Source organism: Panthera onca, chromosome X (assembly GCF_046562875.1).
Source record: "Panthera onca isolate mPanOnc1 chromosome X, mPanOnc1 haplotype 2, whole genome shotgun sequence".
Classification (NCBI taxonomy): Eukaryota; Metazoa; Chordata; class Mammalia; order Carnivora; family Felidae; genus Panthera; species Panthera onca.
In genome coordinates, this window is record NC_138357.1 from 122,272,804 (window position 1) to 122,299,461 (window position 26,658).

The 26,658-nt window shown below is 43.2% G+C and overlaps 1 protein-coding gene across 5 annotated transcripts in view; it reads left to right on the forward strand.

Moving 5' to 3' along the window:
• The window catches only part of MID1 (midline 1), a 581,622-nt gene that overhangs the window by 491,064 nt on the left and 63,900 nt on the right, over positions 1 to 26,658 (forward strand). For all 5 annotated transcript variants that reach the window (XM_081793388.1, XM_081793390.1, XM_081793387.1 and 2 more), the window contains one exon: positions 23,565 to 23,660. In XM_081793388.1, the coding sequence (XP_081649514.1) occupies positions 23,565 to 23,660 (96 nt within the window). The remainder of the gene's footprint in view (positions 1 to 23,564; positions 23,661 to 26,658) is intronic.

The window sequence follows — 26,658 nt, forward strand, 5'->3', positions numbered from 1 at the left end:
AAAATGATCACTACGTGTTAGTCAATAGCAGCTTTTGGGTCTATCCTCCATTCCTCCTTCTAGGATTGCTAACCTGTCGGAACTGTAGGCTTCAATTAGTATCTTAGACCAGAATGTCTCAAACGTAACATGTACACGGGAACCACTCGGGGGTCTTGTTAATATGCAGATTCTGATTCAGCAAGTCTGAGATGGGTTTGGGGTCTGATTTCAACTTGGGGCCTGGCCTTGCCATTTTAGAGTCATATGCATTTAAGTTAGGGATAAAAGCAAAACTAACTTCTCTAAGCCTCATTTGCTCCTCAATAAAACAGGAGGTGATAATAATCCAGGACTAAACCCTGTAACGCTTGACCCTTGGGAAGCCCTGGACGAGGAGTAATAAAGCCATTACAGACTCTAAGAAGTCAGACAATATAAAGTGTATAGAAACACAAGTGAATGACGGATCTCCTTCCTCAATCCTTCCATCCCTTCCTCTACTCACTCCACGCTGTTCTTAAAGGACCCAACTCTAGGCTCACTGAGGACTTCTCTAGCTTAGCTTTTCATGAAATTCCCTCACCCCAGACGTTCCGTATTGTCTTTTCATGATTACGTAGCATTCGGTACTGTTTTATGAACATTCTTGGGGCGCAGAGCCTTCTCGGCCCAACCATTTGTCCATTTCTCCGAGATCAGACGAGATCGGGCGCGTTCAGGGTGGTATGGCCGTAGACTTTTTGTCCATTTCTCAAACCCGGTGACTGTATCTTGTAGTTCTTTTGTATCTGCTTACTCAGTTTTCAGTGACGAGAGCATTTTTTTTAAAGCTACGAGGCATTTTATCAGTAGTAAATACTTGTTGAAATAAATGGAACAGCCCATAATAATTTAATCAGATTATAGTCTCCACTGTGTCGGTAGAATTTGCCCATCAGATAAAAAAAAGGAAAGCCATACATAGCCCACCAGCCATTCTTTTGAATTTTGAATACATAAGCAAGTGAAACACTGCCTTTCAGGTTTTTGCATTCATTTCTGAATCTGCAAATCGCTCCCCAATGATTTCTCTAGAGAAAGTATTAGAGAGAGACCGTTTGATTTTTTTTTTTTTTAAACTTCACCTCAGGCAGAGGTGATGAAATATTTGTCATTCACAAGAGGTAGGATAAAATATCACTATGTACCCGTATATTTGTTTGTATATATACTTTTTGTGTATACATTTTGTTCTCTGCTGCCTCAAAACAGTTACCTTTAATTCCATTCTGAGGCAGAATACTAAGAAATCATAAAGAGCTTAGGGGGTCAGCTTAGCAGTGCACGATTGCCTTCTCCTGGCAACGGGGGGGGGGGGGGGCAGGGGGCTGATAATGGCACCTAGTGGGTCAAGGTCGGGGATTCTGCTAAGCATCATCCTAAATGCACAGCCCAGCCCCCATGGCAGAGAATCATCTGACCCCAAAGGCCAAGACTGGGGCACCCTGAATTGACCCAAAGCATCTTTGCCAGTGACACCAAGGGAAATGTTCAGCCTCATTCTCAGAGGCATTGACTTGTCTGTGTGACCTCCGAAACCAAATGTATTTGGAGATGTAGAAAGCTCAGCCCTTGGAGAATCCCGCTTCCGCCATCTGTGGCCGCCCTGAGTGGCAGAATGGCAGCGCCCCAAGGCGCATTGCATGGCAGGCTTCCTCTACCTTAGGCTGGGGCCTGTCTTGAGCAGTCTGGGCCCGCACATGCCGTCCTTCGGGCTGTTTCAGCAATATTTAACCCTCCGAAAGCTTATTAAACGTTCCTTAATCCCTTCCTCAAACATGATTGAGGTGCACTTGATATGATCTGCTGTCCCGTAGATTTCCGAGTCATGGCGGCTCGTGTTCAAGACTACCTTCCAGGTGTAGCTGTTTGTGTCAGAGACAGCCTGGGGCCTTCGACCGAGTGGGAAGTCTGCAGAGAACAGGCTGGCAGCCGAGATTTTCACCCAAATGGCGTGCATTTGATGTATAATGGTCTTAATGGTGATACATTCAAAGTGGATTCATTCCACAGTTCCAAAGTTAACTCATTAGATCTGTTCGTCTAGTTCAAATCCATCTTCCAGAGACACCGTTTATATTTATGTAGCTGTGCTTCTTTATCTGCAAAACTGTAGATTCTCAGCTTCTCAACTCGGAGACTTGGAACGTGAGTCTTGGAATCAAACATGAGCCTTCAATGCCGGCATAATTTCCAAGCGCTTGTTCCTGCAGGCAGATGCTGTTTATTTCACAAGAGGTTCACAACGTGAATGCCCCGAGCTGGAAGGGCCTTTGTCATTGTCTAGTGCAATGAGTCTTGCCCTGGCTGCGCATAGATCCCCCTGACTTCCCAAGTGATTCTAACGTGCGGACTTGCTTGAAAAACTTCAGTCTTGCTCAGTCTCTCCATTCCAAACGGGGAAACTGAGGTCTAGATTAATTCATAAAGGCAGGAGTCAGCAAACACTTTAAGGGCCAGCTACTAAGTGTTGCCAGTTTTCTGGGCCATATGGTTTCTTTCGGAACTGTTCCACCTGTCCTGGTGTGAAAGCAGCCACAGACAATACTTACCCAAACGGGCGTGGCTGTGTGTCAATGAAACTATAAAAACGCGTGGCTGGCCGATTAGGCCCACGGGCTATAGTTTGCCAACCCCTGGTTTAGGTCTCACGACCGGTTGGTGGAAACCCATATGGCTAGACCACAAATACACTAACCTTCAGTAAATGTTCTTCCACTGGATGCAGCCTTCCTGTTTGAGGCAGGGTCTATAACATACCCAATTTCTGTAGAAGTTAAATACATACCTTTATGTAAGTTAAGACAAGTATCCGAGGATCTACAATCACAGTGTCTCTGTTTTACTAACGTAATAAGCCAGTCAATAATATTTCTGTCCAAGGTTTTTTTTTTTCAACTGGAAAGTCCAAAACTAATTTCTTTCGAACAACTGTGAGCAATCTTGAGCGTTCTATCTAATAGCTAGAGATGCCTCCCTAAGAGTCCTTGAGAATGACCATGGAGTAAGGCCAAGGTAGAGGAAATGAAGCCGTCACAATTAATGGGGAGAGTTATGGGTTTGGCTCTTAATGACAATGTTGGTATATATTTTTTTATTTTTTATTTTTTTTGCTGTTTGTGTAACACTTCCTCCAAATGCACACATAAAAATAGGTTTGTTGGAAGGTTAAAAAGCCATTGAATCGGGTCTTTTTTCTTGGAGATTGACTTACATTTGTTAGTTACACACATAACTATATTTTTCAGGAAGATGATTCTCTCTTCCATTTTGTGTCTAAAGAATACATTTGATAAAAGTGCTCCCTGTCCTGACGTGTCCTGTTTACAATGATAAAATGGCTTTCTGTCAATGATTTCTCCGAATGGATAAAGATGGTGAAACAAAATGAAATTTGTCTCCCACAGGAAGTGTCCCTTATCTATCTCTATGACACCCCTCTTTACGGTGCCCTTTCCCCGTGATGCCCCCTCTCTGTGATGCCCCCACAGATGTGAGGACAGCTGTAGCTAAGTTTGCTTCTTCCACTTGGCTTACTCCGCCCTAGTAAAACTTCACTGCTGCCTTAATCTTTGGTTCCCGAGGCTCCGGGAGAGTCATTTTTTCAGTGCTGTTGAGAGTTTTATAGCCCTGAGCGGTTTTATGAAATAAAGTGTTCCAAAGGACTGTACTAGAAGATGGGTGATATGAGTTAATACCATGCGTTCCTTCTGACAAGGAAGTGTTAGATGATAAGACAGCTTGCTGAAGGTTGAACTGATCCTTATCCAGATAAGCTCTGCACTTGAGGTTGCCTTTGTAGGGGGGACAATAGGCATAGAAAATGTTGTAAAAAATAGGTTTGTTTGTTTCACATTATCATTGAGAAAACAGCTATAAAGAAGACGGAGTGAGGTCATTAAATGCCGCTAAGCCCTTGAATGATGATTTATACATAGCTGAAATTAAAATAATTTTCATGAAACAAAAACAGTTCAGAACTCGGTTTTTCCCCCTCTGTTTGTTTTTGCTGTTACTGCTCGAAGAATACTTATTATTTTAAAATATTTCAAAAATATTTCCCAAGTAATAAATTCCACGCAATAAAAGACAAGCCGAGAGCATAATGCCAGAACATTTCAGGCGTGCCCAAAACGTGGAGGAAGCAATCTCATGGGACTTGGCCATTTCTCTTGTAAGGTCTTAAAACCCCATGGGAAGTCCACGTACGACATGCTATTGTTTGGGAGTTCCACTTAAAACACACTGGCAATATTCAATATTTTTTTCGAAGTTCTGGAAATCTAAACTATACGCTTTTTCAAATACATAGTTTACTCCAGCAGCCAACACCGCCAAACAGAACTAAAGAAGAAAAGAAATTAAGAAAATATGAGAATTGGGACTACTACAAAGTGACAAATGAAAGTTTTTAAAAGCAACAGAACAAATCAACCCCAGCCTTGTTTGGGGACGTTAAAGTGGCATTGCTTCGGATGTGTTTCTCTCTCCTCTCACCCCCTCCTTCATTCAGAAATAATCATCTTGTCACCACAGGCACACATCCCATTTTGAAGATGTTTTCCAGGAACATGTCCCTGTCTTTAAAAGAAATTTTTTTAATGTTTATTTATTTTGAGAGAGACAGAGAGAGAGAGAGAGAGAGAGAGCGAGCAAATGGGAGAGAGGCAGAGAGACAGAGAGGGAGACAGAGAATCCCAAGCAGGCTCTGCACTGTCAGCGCAGAGCCCAACGTGGGGCTTGATCCCACGAACCACGAGATCATGACCTGAGCTGAAATCAAGAGCTGGGTGCTCAACTGACTGAGCCACCCGGGTGCCCCTTCCCTCTCTTTTAATTTTGTGATCTGAATATTGGTGTGACTTCAGTCCCTTTGGCAAAGGGATTACTAGATGCACTGAAGGAAAATATGGACCTTTCTCTAATTGTAGACTGAGGAAAGGGTGAAGAACAATATCTTATTTCTTTCAATCATGTACAGCATGTACAACCAAAGAAATCACCTTTAGAGTTTGTCAACCGGTATCACAATCGCCTACTATGTGTTGAAAGTCTAATTATCTAGCCTCAAGATTCCACATTTAAAAATTTTTCTTTAATGTTTTATTTATGTTTGATAGAGACAGAGCACGAGCAGGGAAGGGGCAGAGAGAGAGGGAGACCCAGAATGTGAAGCAGGCTCCAGGCTCCGAGCTGTGAGCACAGAGCCCGACGTGGGGCTCCAACCCACGAACCGTGAGATCATGACCTGAGCCGAAGTCGGACGCTTAACCGACTGCCACCCAGGCTCCCCAGTATCTTATGTATTTATACTGTTAAGTTGGATGCAGTCCTGTTATTTTTTATGAAACTAAATTAAGTCAATGACCCAGAGTTGGTTTTTTTTTAGAATGAGTTGGATATTAAAATAGAACAATATTTTCCTTTTGCGGAAAAGTCTTCCGATGAAGATTTCAATTCATGATAGACAAGTATTTCCTAAATGAAGGTCTTTTCATTAAGTCCTTGGTGAGCAGCTCCCAGCATGCCTTGGCCCAGCAGAGGTCCTTCTGTATGGTGCAGTTACTGTTGACTGAGATTCCAAATCCTCTTGATTCTAACCAGGGCCACTCGGATGAAGAATCTTGCTTATTTGCTTTTCTCCCATCAGTGTAACCTTGGAAATCCCAATCTTCCCTTTGAAACACTGACTCTGTCTTTGGTGTCTCCGTTTGCAAAACCAGCACGACCTGTTGTACTCATAAGAGGCATCTTCTGGGCATGTGACAATGGAATAAAAAAGAAAGTGACGGACATGAATGACTTTTTAGAGGATGATGCCGCGAAAGTTGGATGCTGTGGGGGGTGGAGAACGAGCTTGGAATCAAACAGAACTGGGCTCAGGGGCCTAGTTCCAGCACTCACTAGCTGTGCCAACTTGGGAAAGTGACGCTCTTGGAGTGCGTTTCTCCATCACTAAAGATCGGGGTAATAATGCATTCCTGTAGCATTATGAAGGGGACTAGAGCTCCGTAAGATATGCAAAATACTTGGCACACAGCGTATGTTCAATAAATGCTAGCTGCTGTTATCATGACTACTGCTGCTGCTGCTACGCATTGCAAAATCGAACATCGTCAAAGGTATCGAGATTTATCTTGTGGTCCATATTTGATCTTTCGAAGCAGATGAATACTTAGCACACCTCAAATTGGATTCAAAGTAGGTAGACTTTGGGGTGTGGATATTGTTGTGAACACTCGTAGGCCAGTAAGTGTGTCATATGGGGAAGATTATGACATGTTTGGTATGTGGTCGTTGGACTAAGACTTCCCCTTAATGCACCGCGGTTGATTGCACTAAAAATTCTTTGTTTCTTTTTAATTCGAAACTAAAGGAAACTTAAATAAAATTGTGATGGGGCCTTCCCATGTGAAGTGGATGGTGTGTCTTCGAAAAGCTTTGAGTGTGAAGTACGATGCAATGGAATACTTCACTTCCTCCGCCACCAATGTCCATATATATTCCGATGCCGTGCAAACATGGATTGATCCTACTCCATGTTCACGTGGGAAGAAGTTAAGATTAGCACAAAGATACCATTGTCGTTAAGGAGGTTACTGTCCAGTAAATCTGGATGCTAGATTACGTCCATGGTTATTTTTGAAATGTTACTTATCATTATAAACTCATGTACTAGTTGTAGGAAAGAAAGCATCCGGAACTGTGAAGGTTCAAGTTCAGTCCTTTGCTTCTTCAGCTTTTTGTTTAGACACTATTTGTGATGTTAATCACCACGTTCATTAAGTCTTAAATCCCCCACCCCAACCCTCATCGTGACTCTTTCATTTCTCAACAACTGGCAGACGTTGGTGAATAATGAGCTACAACATTTTTTTAAAGGTATTGAGCGTCTATTCCGACAGCAGAAAGTACCCTATGGAGACATTGTATACACTAGTAGCAATGAGCAAATGTTTCTTTTATTTTTATAATTGTTTTGGAAAACCACATGATTGCCAAAGACAGCATACACATGGTCAATTTGGATTCATCCCAGCCTCTAAAAAAAATCTGCAAAACACATTAAGGGTTGTAATGTATACAGTTGGGTGTTTTTTTTTTTTTAACATGCCTTCCAGCTGTACATTTGTAATGTTTAATGTAGGTGAAAATTCTATGAAGGACTTAATTGATATGATCCAGAGGTTTGTTAGCCATTTTAAATGACCATTGATTTTGCCAAATTTCATTCTGTGCCGTAGGAACATGGTCCATGCTGGGTTGCATTAGTGGTGATAAAACTCCCCTTACAGATTTGACTCTTGAGTCAAATGGTAAAATGGCAGCCTGGAAGCAAATGAACCACAGTCCTGGGGAGTGTGATTAAGCCTGGGAAACGTAGTGGAAATACCTGGCCATGGAGGGTCCCAAAAGTCTTTGGAGTAAGGTGTTTCTCCTGTAAAGCCTTCCCCCTCCCCCCCATCCCCCACATACTTCTATCCGACTCTTCATTTACTCCACCTGTGCTCAGAAAATTCACACCTGGGATTTCTGTGCTTTAAACTCATTTTGCCAATTTCCTTTCACATTTCTAGGATACTTCCTGAGATGGACCCTAAACTAGAATTCCAGGCTCGCATCCTCAGGATACACTTCACTATACTATAAAATGCAAATAACATAAAACTACCCGTGTCCTCATTTTTAAACCCTCATTGTATTTTAGGACTACAGGAAAGAAAATGCTTGTCAGTTGACAACTTCCCCTTGTTGTTCAGTGCTGATACACGTAATTGGTTATCAAGGGGATGGAATGCACGTAGCATGAAATGTTTTCTTCAGATTCCAGTTTTAAAGTTAGTGTTTCGGACATTAAGACGTTGTAATAACCAGTTGTGAATCACTGCAGGGAAAACCTATTACTAGCACCTGAACTCGGTGTTTTCTGTTTGTCTGTAATCTAAAAACAAGCATCTACTCTGCTAATTTGCAACAGCAACTTTCCCGCCACAGGAGAAATGTCGCCCTGAGGGCAAGGCCTTTCTTTTCAGCACATACAGTGGAGAGAATCAAGCTCTTTGACAGAGAAGGAGACAGATAGGTCCACTGCCTTTGGTATCTTCCACAGAATGTCCAATTACCAAGTGTGTGGATCCTTCTAGAAAGCTCTCGATAGACTCATTAGTGTTCATTTACGAGAACCGGAAATATTTCCACCTCTTCGGTGGCACCAGGATAACTATGAGAACAGTATAATCTGAGAACTTTCTGCATCACCTTAATTCTTTCTCAGGATTTGGGACTAACGTGCCACATTATTTTCCTAAACTCTGTAGGAGCCCTCATTCATTCACCCACCCTCCCATCCATCTATCCACTCACCCATTCATCCCCCCATTTCTCTAGCAAATTCTCTAGAATCTGCTATGCAGCAAACATGGTATCAGGTATTTTGAATCCACTGGGGAAAAAGCGAGACCGGAGTCCTGTCCTAATGATGCTTTCCTTCGAGGGAGTTCACGTCTTTTGTATCTGAAGTTTTCTAACAAGAAGAAGAGGCAGGGGGAATCTCTGAATGTGTTACTAGAGAATATTGGCACTGGGAGACTTAATGTGTACCAAGTTGACTGTGTGGGTGGGATCCTCATTGCTTATGCCGTAGATTCAATTCGGATGGAACTCCGTATCCCATCCCTGGAATCCCCTCCGAGGGTGAGATACCGGGTCTCCTCCGATGATCAAGGACACGCTGACTCCCATACTTTGAAACAATGCATCGGTTTGTAATTGAGCTACTTTTGTTCTGAATCTCTTTCTGTGCACCACAGAGCATGCTACAGACCACAGCCAGAACTGTTTGTGTGGAATACCAGCAGCCCAGGAAACAGACTCAGGTTATAGGCAGAAGTCTTTTGACTGATTTCCTAACTACTTGGTGCTCTGAAGACTTGGGGAGTCTCTCAGATCTTGGAACCTTGCAAAGGCCCTTTAGAGAGGTCGGCTCTTTAAAGTCTTGCAGGCAGCGTGCAGGATGCTTTGATCTGAGCTTCCATTCCCACTTAATGAATCGCTTGTACAATGGAGATGAACAGAGGCCCAGTCGTCCTATTCTCTATACAACAGGAGCGTATTTAATAGAGACACTTCGGATGTTGCTGTGTCCAATAACTGTTGGCCCAGATTTCCTCCATAAGGTTTCAGGAAGTAAATGGTCATTAAGATTCACGTGAACAGCTCTGGTTTCCACAAGGAGCCAGGAACCCACCTACCCACTATCTTTCAGCCTCCCTCTGACCCTAAGGGCTGGTTCTCGCCAGAATCAAATCTCTTTAGCATCCCATGCTAGAGAGGGCTCCTAAGGAGATCTCTTTTCTGGACCTAGGATTTTGTTTAGGGCTAGAATACTCTTTGGGAGCTAGAGGCCAAGGGCAGGAATATCAAATTCTCTAGCAATATCATTCCATCTTGACAAAACAAAACGCACCTTTCTGATTGGCACACCTCCACACTGTTCTACGTGTAGATCGTGGCATAATTGTACCAACCTCTCCGAGGACATGTCAGGTTGCCCTTGTATCCTGAGCACCCAAGATGCCATTTTTCGTTAAACCAACATGAAAGTCCCCTTAGGTACATTTTTTAAATGAAAAAATTGGGGTTTTTTTGGTTATTGGGGAAGCTTATAGCTGCAAATGGTTAGTGGTAATTTTCAAGGAACTGGTTAAATGGAAAAATTCGGGAAATCATTATAATGAAGTTCAATCATGAAGAGAAAGTTAAATATATGGGCTCAGTTTCTTTAGGTATTGTGTAAAAAGGAATAACATTGCAAAGAAAAACCAGATAAAAGAGTAAAAACCACAGTGCTAACATTTGAGTGCAGCAGTATTGAAGGTCACAGGTAGTGTAAATTCTCTGATTATTACCAGGCAGAAATGAGCTTTATTTCAGGGAAATGGATCATTATTAAGTCATCTGTCTGATCTAGAGCCAGCAGCACAATCTAATGATTTCATTCCTGGATTATTTTTAATATATACAATTAATGATGTATGGGAAGCATTCGTGCGATTACTTTAACAGTATAGTATCCTCTTAAATTCCTTTTGTTAAGTAAAATAAGGTTGCATTGCAAGAGAGTATGTATTTTCTTAGTAATGCCTTACAATTCCTTGTCTTACAATTCAATAAACCATCTTACACCTGTCAGCACATACAGTCCAAGATTTATTGCCTGATCCAATGCGTAGTAGATAGCTCCTTGGCCAGAGAGCAGTTTCTGAAACTAATTTAATCAAAGTGTTTTTATACTGTAGTGAACTCTGGCTTGATGTCTCAAATATGTATTGATGTCTTCAGAAACGTATGATTTAATCCTATCCGAGTTTGAAAGAGAATTCTGATTTGGCTTTGTGTGATTTCTGTTATAGACAGGAAATCGTTAGTTGCATTAATTATTATTCATGTACTCCTTTGTCAAGCAAGCACTTATTGGTGCCTCAATTTGCGCGTAGAGCAGTCGGCTAGATTCTCAGCAGAGTGCTGGAGGGTGGAACGAAAAAAATTCTAGGTAAGTAGAAAGACATGACCTCAGACAGTTTATCTGAAGTGCAGTGTTCATTCTGTAGGGCAGTAGTGATTATAGCTGGCTTCTACTGGGGAAATTAAGACTAGACAGCTTTTGGACTTTTGATCATGTGATACTATAGTAATACAAACTTACTCAGAAGATTACCTTGGTGACCACGCATGGACCCGCTTGGCTGGGCAAAAATTAGAGGGATGAAAACCAACACTTCTCAGAAGAAGATGGTTAGAGTGGTAACCTTGAGAAGAAAAGGGAAAGCTGAAGTCAAGGGGCCTTCTAATAGACAACCAGGCAACCCTAGAGAGTGGTTGATAGAATGCATGAAGGAGAGGTCAAAGTCTAAGAGTATGTTGAGTTTAGTTCTCGCCTGGAGAATGGTCATTATCCTTTGTAAAGACTAGAAAATGGAGTGAAATTTCAAAGGGGCAGATGATGCTGTTAAGAAAGTTGAGTTTAAAATAAGGTAGCATTGGGGCGCCTGGGTGGCTCAGTCGGTTAAGCGTCCGACTTCGGCTCAGGTCATGATCTCACAGTCTGTGAGTTCGAGCCCCGCGTCGGGCTCTGGGCTGATGGCTCAGAGCCTGGAGCCTGCTTCCGATTCTGTGTCTCCCTCTCTCTCTCTGCCCCTCCCCCATTCATGCTCTGTCTCTCTGTCTCAAAAATAAATAAAAACGTTAAAAAAATTAAAAAAAAAATAAAATAAGGTAGCATCAAAGCTTTGGGAACAAGAGACCAAAGTTTAGGTCACACTTGAGATCTGAGGTCAAACTTTGAATATTATCAGGATAGAGGAGAGAGTCAAAGCTGGAAAAGAATACATGTTGGCTGAGGCAATATTTATGGCTGAGGCATATGTATGTATATACGTGTCTGTGTGTGTGTGTGTGTGTGTGTGTGTGTGTGTGTGGTATATATGAAGTCACTGTTTTGTCATCATTGTTTGGAGATGGAAAGAACACATTCTGGTGTAAGACTCACTTGCAGTCAAAATTATGCAGTGCTAAAGTCTGCCTTTAATTATAGTAAAATGTGTTTGATTTGAAAATGTATTCATTAGCTATATAAGGGACGCTCCATTCAAATAAAACTAACGCATTAGAGAAAAACAATGGTTAGTGGAAGGCCACTATATGATTTACTGTCACCGCTGAACTGTCGAGCCGTCTCTGACGTCATGGGTTAGCGTTCCACCTCCCTGGAGTGTCCGATCACAGTGGTCAACCAAGATCACAGACATTTGAAAATCAGATGACAAAAGTCACGCTGAAACGTTCTGAGAGCGAACTTTAACGTTTGCTTTCAGCTTTGTGTGTTTTGTGTCAAGCCAAATCTTAAAGAGGTGCACTTACTTCAACCAGTTGGGGGGGGGGGGTGGCATTATGTTTTCATCGTAAACAGATGAGTTTGGGTCCTCTGCTGGCTGACTGCCCTCTCCCCCTTTCAACACCACTTAAACATTTTTCAAAACAGCATTTATAAGTAATTGAGAATACACTGGGGCAACTTCACCAAGACTGATTTTTTTTTTTCCTGGAACTTTCTGAACATCTGAGTTCTATCTATGTTTTTATTAGAAAAAGCAATTCAGACTTGCCAATGGTGACGGGGTAAAAAGCACGGTTGACTGAGGTACACATTCATTCCCAAGCCTTCCGTCTGCCATGACATGGGGTCATCTCCCCGCACTGCCCAAATTCTCCAGCCCTGCCTTGTTTCACCCCTGTTTCCCAGTGGAGACTGAAGGAGCTAGGGGCCAAGAATAAGGCCTGATGACAAAGACTGAGTAATAGGATCAAAAGAACAGCACAGGCATTAGTTACCCCCCACTTAGCTTCTCTTCTCTGTAAAAATTTTACTTCCCCTGCCCCCCCCCCCCAGAGTGTCACAACATTCAGGTAAGTGGTTCTCAAACTTTAGCACTCCCCAGAATCCCCTGGAGGGCTTATTAAATCACAGGATCTGGGCCGCCTCGAGTTTCTCATTCAGCAGGTCTGGGGCGGGGCCCAAGAGTTTGCCTTTCCAACCAGCTCCCCGGGGAGGAGGCCGCTGCTTGGTCCACGCTACATTTTGCAAACTAGACTCTATGGACAGGACAAGATGGGACTTTGTAATTCGTAATTGTTTTAACTGGCAAGTCTCCTTCCAGTTCTCCGAATATTGGACAGTTTTCTCTCACTGGGTTAAAAGCAAATGGCTTTAAACATTTTTTTTTAAAGCGACATTTATTCTTTGACTTCCTCTTTAGCAAAACATTGTATGTGCAAACCAGGATATATTCCGGGGAAATGGGAGTTTGTTCATTTCCGAAATACATTGAACCTTAAAACGTCTTTAGTCATGTATACACAAACCAACTCTGGGAAAATGGCTTAATCATTTTTTTTTTTTTTGTAAAGCACCACAAGTAAAATAATTCACTCTCTAGAATTATTATTATTATTTTTATTTATTTTATTATTTTTTTTGGCCAGTAGACAGGTGGCTCTCGATCAAAGACACAGAATATTATGGACAAAGATGGAAGGAATGAAATGGTTTCACTGTGGTTTCCATCATTGTAAATATTTGCATTTTACCTTTTAGTCTAGAGGCTTTTCTAGTCTTCAGGGCAGTTGTGTTGCCGGAGTTGACCTTTCAAAGAATCTGGGTAGGGCAGTGAATCTATTGTTTTGTCATCGAGAGTTCTTAACATTTCCCCCCTACATCTTTGATTTACCACATTAAAAAATCTTGTTGGATTATAAACATCTGTATCATACTTCTGTTATATTTCTGGTGAGATAATTACTGCTGAAATCAACAAACTAAGTTGGTATGATAGTAATAGGTTGCAAGGTAACCAGAAGTTCTTTCTAAAAAAATTTTTTTAATGTTTATTTATTTTGAGAGAGAGAGAGAGAGAGAGAGAGAGAGACTGTGAGCGGGAAAGGGGCAGAGAGAGAGGGAGACACAGAATCGGAAGCAGACTCCAGGCTCCGAGCTGTCAGCCCAGAGCCTGACGCGGGGCTTTAACTCATGGGCCGTGAGATCATGACCTGAGCCGAAGTCAGACGCTCAACCGACTGAGCCACCCAGGCACCCCCAGAAGTTCTTTTTAGCCGTTAGGAATACTTGAGTGATTCAACAAAGTATTGCCCTGTAGTTTCCAGTCAAAAAAGTCCTCTGAATTTCTGAACCGTAATAATCGGTGTTGCCTGCAAAGCACTGTTTTAGTAAGGTTCCTGGGCTTTTCTATGACAAATTCCCATAAATTCACACTTCCAGCGACATCTGTATGTACTTTTATCCCTGCATTCACTATATGTATATGCTGCATTACAAAAAAAGACTCTTTTTATTCTGAATAAATCTTACAGTGTAAAACTAGTAAAGTGAGTAAGTTATGAATTTGTGTCCACTGTGTTATAGACCCAAAGATTCACCAGCCCGATGTCTCAGTTTTGAGCAATAGTTCTTGCTTTTGGCTACACATTAGAATCTCCTGGGAAGTTTTCAAGATTCCAATCCCTGGACCTTACCCCAGCCTAAGTAATTCAGACTCTGGTTGGGTGTAGATTGAGCGTGGTGTTTGTTCAGTTCCCCAGGTGATTGCAGCAAACAGGCCAGGGTGGGAACCACTTACCCTGTGATCCGGCATCATCTCCCTCCCTCCCTCCCTCCCTCCCTTCCTTCCTTCCCTCCTTCCTCCCTTCCTCCCTTCCTTCCATAACTTCTATGTGTTTTTAATTTCGACTCCATGAAAATCACCTTGATTGGACAAAGGCAGAATCGGTCCTACTAAATGAGGAGGAAATGGCTGAGTAAAGATGGTCAAGTCGGGGACGAAGGATGCGGTTTGAATTCAAGGAATTTGAGATTCAAAGGTCTAAAACCCAAGGAAGGTTCTGTCTTTGAAGGTTATTCAGGGCTGAGAAACAATGGCATGCTTTCATATTCTTCTTTGATTCTCTAGGCTGTCCCAAATGGGGAATTCTCTTACTAACATTGATTTTGTAAATTCTTAACAGACCAGACCCCTTTGGATGGAATGGAATTTTAATCTATTTTTTTGAGTCAAAGAGTGTAACCTCCCTTGGCTTTAATACTTTTTGCACCTCCCAGATGGGGATATGAATTTTGTGAACAATATGAATCCTTCTTGGGAATGCCACAAATTCAAGAGCAGAGCTGCCCATGTATTGAATTTTAATAATCATTTTCAGCAGCTGGTCCAGAAAAGGCATATTCCTCTAAAACCTAAAAGTTTGAGGAGATAACTGTTGCTATAGAAACAAAGCAAATCAGAGTGATCGATGCCAAATTATTAGATCAAAGACTCAACTATATTTCCATTCGTTGAAGGCTAAACATCCACCATGAGACACTCAGGTCTGATAAAAATGTTTGATGGTATTAAAACCCTATTTAAGTAGAAAAGTCAGAACATGTTCGTTAATGAGTATCTAACAATGTCATCATCTACTTAAAACGGAGGAAAGGGGATAAGATCAAGATTATTCAATCTCTGAGTGATGGAGGAAGTAAAGCTCGAAGTGACATATACAAACAAGGTGTATGACGTTCATCAGTTTCAGGGGATTTTACAGACATTAATTATCTTGTGCTCTAAGGACCCCTTTGAGGTGTGTCTTATGATTAAGAAAAAAGACTGAGGAAAGTCGAGTGGATGGAAAAAGCGATTAACGAGTGATTCCACACTCGGTGTGTACCTGCAACCCAACGCTTGACACTTATTCACATGTCAGAAAGAACTGACTGATCCCTGTGCTCGCTGCCGTCTTTACCCACCATGCTCTTGCTGGAACAACCTTGATTCCATATGAGGTCCTTTCTGAGCCTTTTTCAGCCTGGATCTTCTGCTTCTCTGAGCAAAAGTTGACAGAGGAATTGACTCGGACATTTGCGTTTCACCCATGCTTGAAAGCCATTGTTTTCTTTTATGAATTAAAAATCGTTTTGGTAGCCAACAAAAAGAAACGAAAAGAGTCTTCTTTAGAATTTTGGGTTGCTGAATGATTGAAATTTTAGGCATATTCCTCCGCTCTCATAGGACGGATTGAAAATGTTAAGTGAGGGGCGCCTGAGCGGCTCAGTCAGTTGAGTGTCCGACTTCGGCTCAGGTCACGCTCTCCACGGTTCATGGGTTCGGGCCCCACATCGGGCTCTGCGCTGACAGCTCGGAGCCCGGAGCCTGCTTCAGAATCTGTGTCTCCCTCTCTTTCTGCTCCTCCCTGCTCGTGCTCTGTCTTTCTCTGTCTCTCAAAAATAAATAAACATTAAAAAAGATTTGTTTTTAATAACGAAAATGTTAAGTGAGCTGAGTTGTTGAAATTTTAAAATGATTTGGACCAACAGAGGAAACACTCCGTATTAGCCAATAAAAAGTGTTTAGGTTATTTTTTTTAAGATGTTTTTATTGTTTCTAAGGAGACCAACTTTCTGCAAAGGACCAGTAATCAACTCTGTCATTGTGGCTTCTAAGTGGCAACAGCCAACCCTTAAACAAATGACAGTTTTTGTGCTCCCGTAAAACGTCATGGACGCAGAAATTTGAATTTCATATACTCTTCGTGGGTCACAAAATTTTACCTTTTCATTTTTTCAAACCATTTGAAAATGTCAAAACCATTCTGAGCTGGCAAGCCATACACAAACAGGTGGCAGGCGGGATTTGGTCTGCGGGCTGTACCGTGCCGTCGTCCCCTGCTCTGGGAGATTCAGATTTCCCCAACTTGAAAGCTTTTCTTTTGAGCAGAAATAATCAACTACTACTGTCAGTCTGTTTTCTGATATTTCCGTGATCTTTTCACCATCTAATTCTTTTTTTTTTTTTAAGTTTATTTATCATTTTTGAGAGAGAGAAAGAGAGAGAGAGAACACAAGCAAAGGAGGGGCAGAGAGAGAGGGAGACACAGATTCTGAAGCAGGCTCCAGGCTCGAGCTGTCAGTGTAGAACCCGACGCGGGGCTTGAACCCATGAACTATGAGATCATGACCTGGGCCGAAGTCCGCCGCTCAACCAACTGAGCCACCCAGGCGCCCCTTCACCATCTAATTCTGGACTGACACCTGGTTGCCTCTTATGTGCTGTGTGGAGGCCGATTCCAGAGCCTGGATAGGGGCAAATGAGCAGAGAAAGGCAGCAAAAGAGCTGCCAAATTGGACCTTCACGGCCCTTCCACTTACGCCATAATCCTAGGAAATGCTTCCTGTGTGTTCCGCTGATAAAAGTTACAATCGTTTTATCTGAAATACTTCTCTATGGGCACAAATTTTGCAATGGGAATTTCTACATTTCAGATTTTCAGAGGTTCCTAGTAATCCAGCTTCCTTCACCTCAGTATTGATTCTCAAAAGTGACACATGTGGTTACGGGTCCGTTGCTCGCCTCTCTTATTACCGGCAGAAATAAGGCCAGGGGATGAGGAGTTGTTGGATCTGCTAAAATTAGAACTAGGTGAATCTAACTCTACTGAGATATTTACCTATCTCCATTAAAATCTGAAAGCTCTTCTAGACCATAAATGGTATTTAAAAATTGCTCTCTGTGTATTATTGACTACCAGATTAGAATATAAACCCCGAACTCTGGACGATGGAATTGATAACTATATGGAGCAGGTTCTGTGGAATTAATATAGAACTATCAAATAAAACCTGACAAGGTAAATACAGTATCGCGTGTCAAAATGGCTCAAATTGTAGTCCACGGAACACTAGACTTAAATTTGTATGTAGATGGAGTTTTATTATGTTTTTGAAGTTCCCTGGGCGGCCTGTCTTGCCAGGGCATTTGGAAATGTTAGCTATCATAACCAATGAAAAAAGGCATTAAAAAATAAAACCAGCATAAATCACACGTATCCGCGGTCCGTCACGAGTTGAACCTTAAACTCCTGCGATGTAATTAAAACATCTTAAGTGTTTCGTTACGTATATAAAGAGTTTTTGCCTTCACGCAGGTGGCATGTGTTAATACGGGTGTGTTTGCGTATTAAGGATCGTGATTAAAGTTTCTTAGAAGAAAATGTATGGATTGTGGCACTCAACGTGTTCATATCCTGATGGTGCTGGAGCGGTGGTGTTGGATGTCAGGGCTACAAACACGGTTCCTGAATGTCGCTCTGAATATTATGGCATGAAACAAGCCAGATCTGTGTTTGCCTTGAAAGGCATCCAGACTTAATATTATACTTTAAAGACATTTTCAAGCATTGACTTCGGAATAAGAGCAAACATTCTTTAAGGCCTGGATAAACCCGAAAGGAATTACTGAAATCTCCTGTTTCAGGCATACATTTTAATAGTAGCACTCAATGACAAGTCATTAATTCCCTGCAACCTGATTCTTAGGTACGGGTCTCCAAAGGCTAAAATTAGCAGTATTTTTGTCTGCTTACCTTGCTATTCGATTAGGGATCAGCGTATGTGGAAATACAAAGCTCATCTGTTAAGTTGCATTGACTATTCTCGGCTGGTGTCCATATCCGATGCCTACAGGCTCATATTGAGATTGGTGTGAAATCCGCTATCCTGCCCTGGACTGTTAAAGCATCAGCTCTGACAACCCTCACTGAAAACTACATGACGTGGGGGGCGCCTGGGTGGCTCCGTCGGTTAAGCATCCGACTCTGGCTCAGGTCATGATCTCGCGGTTCGTGGGTTCGAGCCCCTGGGGTCGGGCTCTGTGCTGACACCTCGGAGCGTAGAGCCTGCTTCAGATTCCATGTCTCCCTCTCTTTCTGCCCCTCCCCTGCTCACACTCTGTCTCTCTGTCTCTCTGTCTCTCTGTCTCTCTCAAACAGTAGAAAAAAAAGTTATGGGAAAAATTAGCATCCTTTCCGGTTATCAGTCCAATCATTGGCTTAATATTAAGACACCAAATCCGTCTTGCAGAAGGACCATCGTGTATCTTTACTTTTAGAAGGACCGTCTTGAATTATTTATGTGTTGCATGTATAAAACACATACCAGACTCCAAAGACTTAGTAAAAAGAAACGAAAATAATGTAAAATAGCTCATCAGTTTTTCTTTAAGATTTTGTTTTTAAGTCATCTCTACAACCATGGTGGGGCTTGAACTCACAACCCCAAGATCAAGCGTCTCCTGTTCCACTGACTGAGCCAGCCAGCGCCCCCAGCTCATCAGTTTTTTTTAATATTCATCACAGGTTGAAATAATATTTTGGTTGTTGAATTAGGTAAAATATAGTCTTAAAATTAATTTTAACTGATTCTTTTTACTTTTGTTTTTTAACATGACTATTAGAAAATTTTAAATGTGATTCACATTTGTGGCGGACATTGTATTTCCGGTGACTCCTGGTTTTGAGCCTGGAATTCGGAAGATATGTGACCTCTAGAAAAAAGAAAAATGGAGGAAGAGAAAACAATCTCTTCTTGTATTTGCACATGTCTTTCAAAAGGAAAAAAATCTTTTTTATTTTTATTTATTTTTGACAGAGAGAGACAGAACATGAGCGGGGGAGGGGCAGAAAGAGAGGGAGACACGGAATCCGAAGCAGGCTCCAGGCTCCGAGCTGTCAGCACAGGGCCCGATGCGGGGCTTGAACTCACAGACCGCGAGATCACGACCTGAGCCGAAGTCGGAGGCTCAACCGACTGAGCCACCCAGGCGCCCCAAAATCCTTTTTTACTAATGTGGCTATTACTCATAAGAAGGTGTACTCATAAATGATGGATTAGGGGGCTCCTGGGTGGTGCAGTCAGTTAAGTGTCCGACTTTGGCTCAGGTCATGATCTCATGGTTCGGTTCATGAGTTCGAGCCCCGCATCAGGCTCTGTGCTGACAGCTCAGAGCCTGGAGCCTGCTTCGGATTCTGTGTCTCCCTCTCTCTCTCTCTCTCTCTCTGCCCCTTCCCCTCCCGTGCTCTGTCTCTCAAAAATAAATGAACATTAAAAAAATTTTTTAAAAATAATACACTAGGATTATTTTCCCAGTAAACTTTCAGTTGAGTTCTCCCGGAAGAAGAGCATGGCTCGCAATCCACGTTGGAAGGTGACCCAGGAGGCATCTGTAGGGCAGAGGGGAAGCGGGACCAAGAAGGGAAGGAAGCGGAAAGAGGGTGTGGACTGGAGCAGGTTGTTGCTGTGGGCCACTGGGCCCCTCTCGCTGGGGCTCTCTGGAAGATGTTACGGGGCACGACTCAGAGCGCTCCCACCTGGGAGATGAGGGAAACTGGGCTTTTCATCCACCTACTGCCCCTAGAGGCATCAGCTTCCCCTTGTTCTCCCCAGCACCCCAGCCTGCTCTGCCTGGGGCCAGATAAAACCCCAGTGCGGAGAAGAACAGGACAAGAACAGGTGCTCGCAGCCTAAAGTCACCAGGAAGCCTGAGGCACGGGGTTGGTCCCCTTGTGGTGCCTGCTACCGACACCAAACTGAACGCGTTTCGATGGTTCCTGGTGTACGTGTTCATTTTCTCCCCTGACCTAGACAGTAGCCCAGATTGTGGATGGGAAGACTGAGCCCGAGAGTCCCTTGTCCAGGAGAATTCAGGTGGGAGGGCAGCCCCCCCCCCCTGCCCCGTCTCCTCACTCTGCATGTGTGGTCACTCCGGCCTGCCTCCTTCGGTCTCCACAAAGCTCAGCACCGTAAGGAGATGTAAATATGTTGACGTTTTCGAGGTGAGAACAGGAAACTAAAACCATTTTTTTGGTACTCTGTAGAATTCCTTAGATATCCACAGGGAAGTGGATACTTACATACGCTTAGTCCCCCGACCCTTATGCCAAAAAATATTATCTCTCTTCTGCACAAAGCACAGCCAAAATTAGGAGGTTATAGGACCTGCTGACCGCCACACAGGATGTTAGCGATACAGTTAAGTTCTAGAAAACTCCACAGAAGTCCCTGTGGTGGAAGCTTCTGGATGCATGGTTCGCTGAGCGCTGGATTTTGTTACCTTCCCATTACCCGGGCTTTCTTCGCAAGTGTTGTCAGTCCCTTTGGTACTTCTTGGAAACAAGTGTCTCCCGGCTTCACTTCCCTTTATTATGCTTGTAAGTGACTCGGTAATTCTTTGTGGACTTCAGTAACACTTGTACTATTTAAATGTGAATAACCCCAAAGGATCTAGATAGGTCAGTGTGTTTAAACCACAGGCTTTAGTCTACACATTAGTTGATTAAAAACAGATTTTTATACATGATGTATGCTCAATAAAGGGAGGGGAAGCAAGCAGATGTTTGTAAAATCTAAATGTGTTAGATTATATTTATTCGGCTCTCTTTTGCTGACTCGCTTTAGAAAACTCATACCTGTGATAGCTGAACTGTAAACAGGTGATGTCTTTCCCTAGAAATTTCCTGCTCTGAAGGGTCAGCCAAAAAGACAAGTAAAAAGATTCCCTAAGATTAACATACCAAAAGAAGTTGACAAATACACCATAAAGTAGTCATATCTAGATCAAGGACGACACTGAATAATGGAGTGTCTCAAAATTATACTCTGGTCTCCGACCATAAAATGATTGGTGGCATTTTTCTCCTTTAAAATATTTCTATTTGAGACTCTTTGAGTGTTTGACAGTTCGTGTTGGTCTTCCAGTCCGGATGAAATATGTACAGAACCTCCCTCTGAGTTCCGAACACATGAGAATTACAGATAAAATATTTTCAAATGGATTTTAAAGCCAGTAACCCGGGCACCCGGGTGGCTCAGTCGGTTGAACGTCCGACTCCGGCTCAGGTCATGATCTCACAGTTCGTGGGTTCAAGCCCCGCGTCGGGCTCTGTGCTCATGGCTCAGAGCCCGGAGCCTGCTTCAGATTCTGTGTCTCCCTCTCTCTCTCTCTCTCTCTCTCTCTCTCTGCCCCTTCCCCGCTTGCGCTCTGTCTCTCTGTCTCTCTCAAAAATAAATAAATAAATAAATAAATAAATAAATAAATAAATAGACTAATAACCGTGTATAAACATATGAGGAGAATCTCCGAGGACTGGAAATGAAAGGAAATGTAGACTGGTGAGGGAAGGCTGAAACTGGGCTGCTCATGAGAAGTGGGGACGAGACAGAGCAGTGGGGACCTGAGGGGCACACGGCGGAGACGATCCCGCACGGGACAGGAGACCCAGGACTCCCCAGGTACATCCTGGACTCGTCGCTCCCACCTTCTCTGGAATTGGATCCAGATAGAATTCTCAGGGAAGGAAACAGAGGCACCGAGTCATACCAGGATCTGTGCCTCTCTGACACACGGGGGTCTCGTGGGAGGGTCCTCGCCAGGGAAACAACCTCGAGCCCCGTCATCAAGAGTTCGGGTTCTTGGGAAGTGTTGCACGCAGGAAAATATGGAATTGCTTTTTTTTTAATTTTCGAATAGGCTGAGGAATAAATAAGAATGTTTCGTTCTCTTGAAATTATGAAGGAGGGAATTGCATCCTGGGAACAGGAAGAGAAAGTAATTCAAGAAGAGGGAGCTGTGATAAAGAATCCGCGGGAAATGAAAAAGATGGTCCTTGGAATAAAAAGAATCAGGCAATAGGATAAAGACCGGATTAATAGGCTTAACTTGCTTAAGAATGACCAGAGAGATTTCTGCTTCTGACTTACACATCTTAGCCGTTAAATAAAAGTGATTATTTTCCCGAATACACCTTCCTAAATCTAAACTTTTGGAAAGTAGGAGAAGTAAACGCTCTGAGAAAGCAATTTCACCGTGTAATGAGCTATTACCACCTTTATGAAGTTGTTAATTTTCATAATCCGCCCCCCATACTCTTTTCAAATCCTTTCTCTCAGATGGCATTACAAATCCTCGATCTGTTTTCTTTTCCACAAAATTTCCTTCTGCCCCATATGTCCGCTGAATTTGTGAACTGGCTGACTTTTGAAACGCATAGTCGCCCTAATCCTTTGCCCTGATCTGGGTCCGTGACATTGTTCTAACCCCTGCCCGTGGAACGCGCTTCCCCACACACACCTTCGCGTCCATCCCATCTTCCCAAGAAATCCCCTCTTGTTCGCCAGACACTCCCTCGCCCATCCTTCCACCCGCGCCCATCCTTCCCGACTCAGCGGAAAGACTGTGTCCTCCGGGAAACCTTCTCCAGGTGGCCCCGACTCTGCCCCTTGGCTCGCTTAGAGCATCTCTCACCCAGTGGCAGTGCTATCTCCTTGTGGACGGGGAGTGGGAGTCTCTATTTTTGCTTCCCCAGTATCTCTCAGAGTCTGGCTTTTAGCAGAAACTCCGTAAGTACTTGTAGGAGTGGATAAATGAATGGATGGCATAAACGAAGAATGAGAAGTGGGTTATTGTGGTTGAAAATGAGGTTTAATAGTCATTGCAGGGGGCTTTAACTTTGATGTTCTCAAGGAATAGGGAATAATTCTAGATTCGTAAGCAGGATAGTGATGTGAAAAATGTGGCCTTCAAGGAAATTTGATCTGGCATTGATAGGTTGATAGGCAAAGAAAAGAAGTGTGTGCAATAAAACGTACCGTGAGTGAGTAAATGTGTATGGCGAGGACCTCTTATATCTCATAAATGCCTATAAATAGTCATAATGTCAGCGATAGCCGGATAATTCAAACCTTCCTCTGAGGGGCTGACCTCAGCCTGCCCGTAAGATGGTAAATCCTAAAAATCCAATAATGGTTGATTTGCTGTGGGAATATACTCCTTATATTATTGCTATTTCTGATTCAGGTAAAGAAGTAGAAATCCAATTACCTCCTTTCTCCCTAGTTCGTGACCTATAACTCATTATTCAGGTACATGTGCCGGAGTTCGTACGAGAAGCAGGAACAAAAAGAATGAAATTTGAACCTTTTTTGAAGGTTCTTTTAAATGCAGCTTCTCAAAGCCGAGCTTAAATCCATAAATCCTTAAAGCTGCGTCGATTTCATTGAGGTTTCTGAAAAATGGATCGGCTCTTCCTGAGTATGAGTAATTTTGTGTATGCTGAAGTATTAAAAGTATGCCGCATAATATTTTTCTTCTCTTTTTGAACAGCAAAACTTAGAGAGTAACCTCACCAACCTTATTAAGAGGAACACGGAACTGGAGACCCTCTTGGCTAAACTCATCCAAACCTGCCAGCACGTGGAGGTGAGTGTCTCTGTGCGCTGTGTTTCATGTGAGAACCGCCAGACCGCTGGGCTGGTTTATCCCCTCGGCTTTTGCATTTTTAAGATGGCAGCCTTCTTAAAATTAGATCGTTTGGAGAAGCCAAATAGAAGAGATGCACAAAATCGAAGGAAATAGAACCTCGGAGAATCCCTCCCCACGCACTGCTTTGTTTTGCCCCCACTGCTGTCTCTGCCTCTGTGCTCCCACGACCTTCCCCCTGTGTCTCTGTGTCTATGACCAAACCTCCTTACAGGAACACCAGTCGTCGGACTGGGGCCATCCTACCCCAGCACGAATTCACTTCAACTTGATTACGTCTGCAAAGACCCTACTTCCAGATAAGGTCATATTCGCAGATCCCGGGAGTTAGGACTTGGATGTAATTTTTCCGGGGCGGGGGGCGGGGGGAGAACATGATTCAACCCACCGCAGGTGTCTATGAAATGCATCTTCGCTGTCACATATGTTTCCATGAAATTGACCACTTGTTGGGATTAAGTCAAGAGTGTGCTTAGAATGGATTCGCTTGTGGCAAGGGTGTCTCCAGGGAACGTTTTGAGCCTTGTTGATTAAACAACATGGTAAATAACAGTGAACAAGCATAATGTTTTCATTATTGTAGGGTAAAGTGAATATGTGTTGTAGGAATAAATGGATGAACAAAATGGAATGATCCACGTGCTATATTTTATTTTTATGATGTGACGGCATTTGACGTTTAGGACAATCAGAAAGAATAATTTCTCTCCAGTAAAAAAAAAAGAAATTACCTGTGTTTTACGGGGAAATCTTACAAAGCCTTTACAGATTGGGTGATCATTCCATTCAATTTCAGCTAGTGACTTCTTAAAGCACTCAGGGTCTGGTTTCCATTACGGCCGGTAGTGGTTTCAGAACAACGGTCTTGCTCCTAATGCGGTATTAGTATGGCTCGAATTTACAAAATGCTATCGTTGTAACGTGTAAAACTGCTTTCTATGATGTTCAGCAATTTCGAATGATTGATAGAAATTTATAAGCAGATTTTGTTTTGAGGCCAAAAGATGAGATATTTAGCTGTGATAAAGGCTTTCGAAATAAAGCTACTTACTGGGGCGCCTGGGTGGCTCGGTCGGTTGAGTGTCCGGCTTCGGCTCAGGTCGTGATCTCCCGGTTGGTGGGTTCGAGCCTCGCATCAGACTCTTCGCTGACAGCACGGAGCCTGTATGTCTCCCTCTCTCTCTGCCCCTCCCCAGCTCGTGTGCTTTCTCTCTGAAAAATAAACATACATAAATAAATAAACAAATAAATAAATAAAGTTACTACTGAATTGATTTTAGCAGGCTTGCAAGGAGACACATGTAGGCCGTGAGAAGTTATGCTAGACAAGGAGTAAAGAATATTCATTCATTTTACTGTGTTTCCGAACAAAGCCTCCAAATGGAAAGAAATGCTTGCAGGTGAATAAATTTGGTATTTGGGAAATTTCTTCTAGACAAAAATGAAAGAAAATGAATTATGAGTAGAAAAGTGATGCGAGGAGTACCTATGTTTTTACATGTGTCTCTTATTCATAATTATCGATATTCTCAGAGTGTAACTTCCCAGCAGTTGAGCATCCAGTTCTCATACAATAACCAAATGGGTCCGTTGAGGATTTATCGAGGTCACCGATGAAGGACCGGCAAACAGTGGGGGTGGGGGTGGGGATGGGGTGGGAGTGCGGGAGGAAGGGCGCCAGAATCAGGTAGCTGAATGAAATGCAAAACTGGTTGGTGACGTAAAGGGCAGTAAAGTCATAACGTTTGGGCAAAATGAGTTGCGTATCATCAGTTTTCTCCAAGCGTCCAAGTTGACATTTAACTTTGCAGAGACTAAGCCTCGATTGAGAGTAAATAGAAAGCCGAACTCTGTGACATCCCAGCCTGAGGAGTTACATGACCCTTCCTCGGGCGGCCTTGGTGGAGGATGTTCTCCCACCGCCCCGGCAAGGGCGCACGGTCTTCTTGTTGCCTTATTTCCGCGTGTTGGATAATTTGGCTTAACGTGACTTTCTGTTCTGTCCTGGACACCGTTGATCTATGAGTTGTGTTCACTACGCAGATATTTCCGGGCGAGGGTGTAAATTTTTGCTTCCGGCCGGTGGCTTCGGTTGGTTAAAGCGTCACGCTAGTCTGTTCGTTCCGTTCGTGTGTGGGGCCTGCACTGTGCTGGGTGCCGAGGGCCCACCATCTTGTCCGAGACAAAACAGTAACCACAGTGCCAAATCGGAAACTAATTGCCGTAAGAGAGGCACGGACCCCGTACTTGGAATTTCAGAGAAGCAAGACGTTTCTTCCGGCTGGGTGTCCCAAAGGCAGTGCCTGCTGTGAGCCCGCCTCCGAGGGTAGGCGGCCTTGAAACCGAGGCGCGGGGATAGAATGAGAAAGAGTGTATGTGCGCACAGCAAGCAGTTCGTTCTGTGGACACGCAAGGTGTGTCGGGGGGATCCGTAGGAGCCGGCTTCCGAGAGCTGAGAGCTAGGTGGGCTTTAATAATTGCATCCTCGTCTAGCTATATGTGCTCTTGAAAGTTTAATGAGGGATTGAGGAACACAGAGACTTGGGTAATTTTCACAGCGACACCTGGCATCCCTGATTCTTTTCAGGAAGTGGTATTTTTGGCTAATGGAAAGTTCGTATGGACCTCTTCGTGCAAAATGCACTAAGTGCACACCCAAGGGAAAACCTCACTGCGCACTACTGAACTCCAAAAAGCCAGTGGAGTTTGTCAGGCACTTTTAAATGCAGGCGGTGGAAAAGAATGTCCTGGTTCGCATCCTAGGTTCCTAGACTGTATTTCTTCCTTTTCCTCTTCCTGAAGGTGTCCTTGTTTTCGGGCATGAGCATTCCTAGGGAAAATAATCCCGTGACTCTCAATTGTTGTAAATCAAATCAACGAATTCCCACCAGATCCTGAGGAAATGCCACATCCTTATAAGTCCACACCTCCTTCCTGG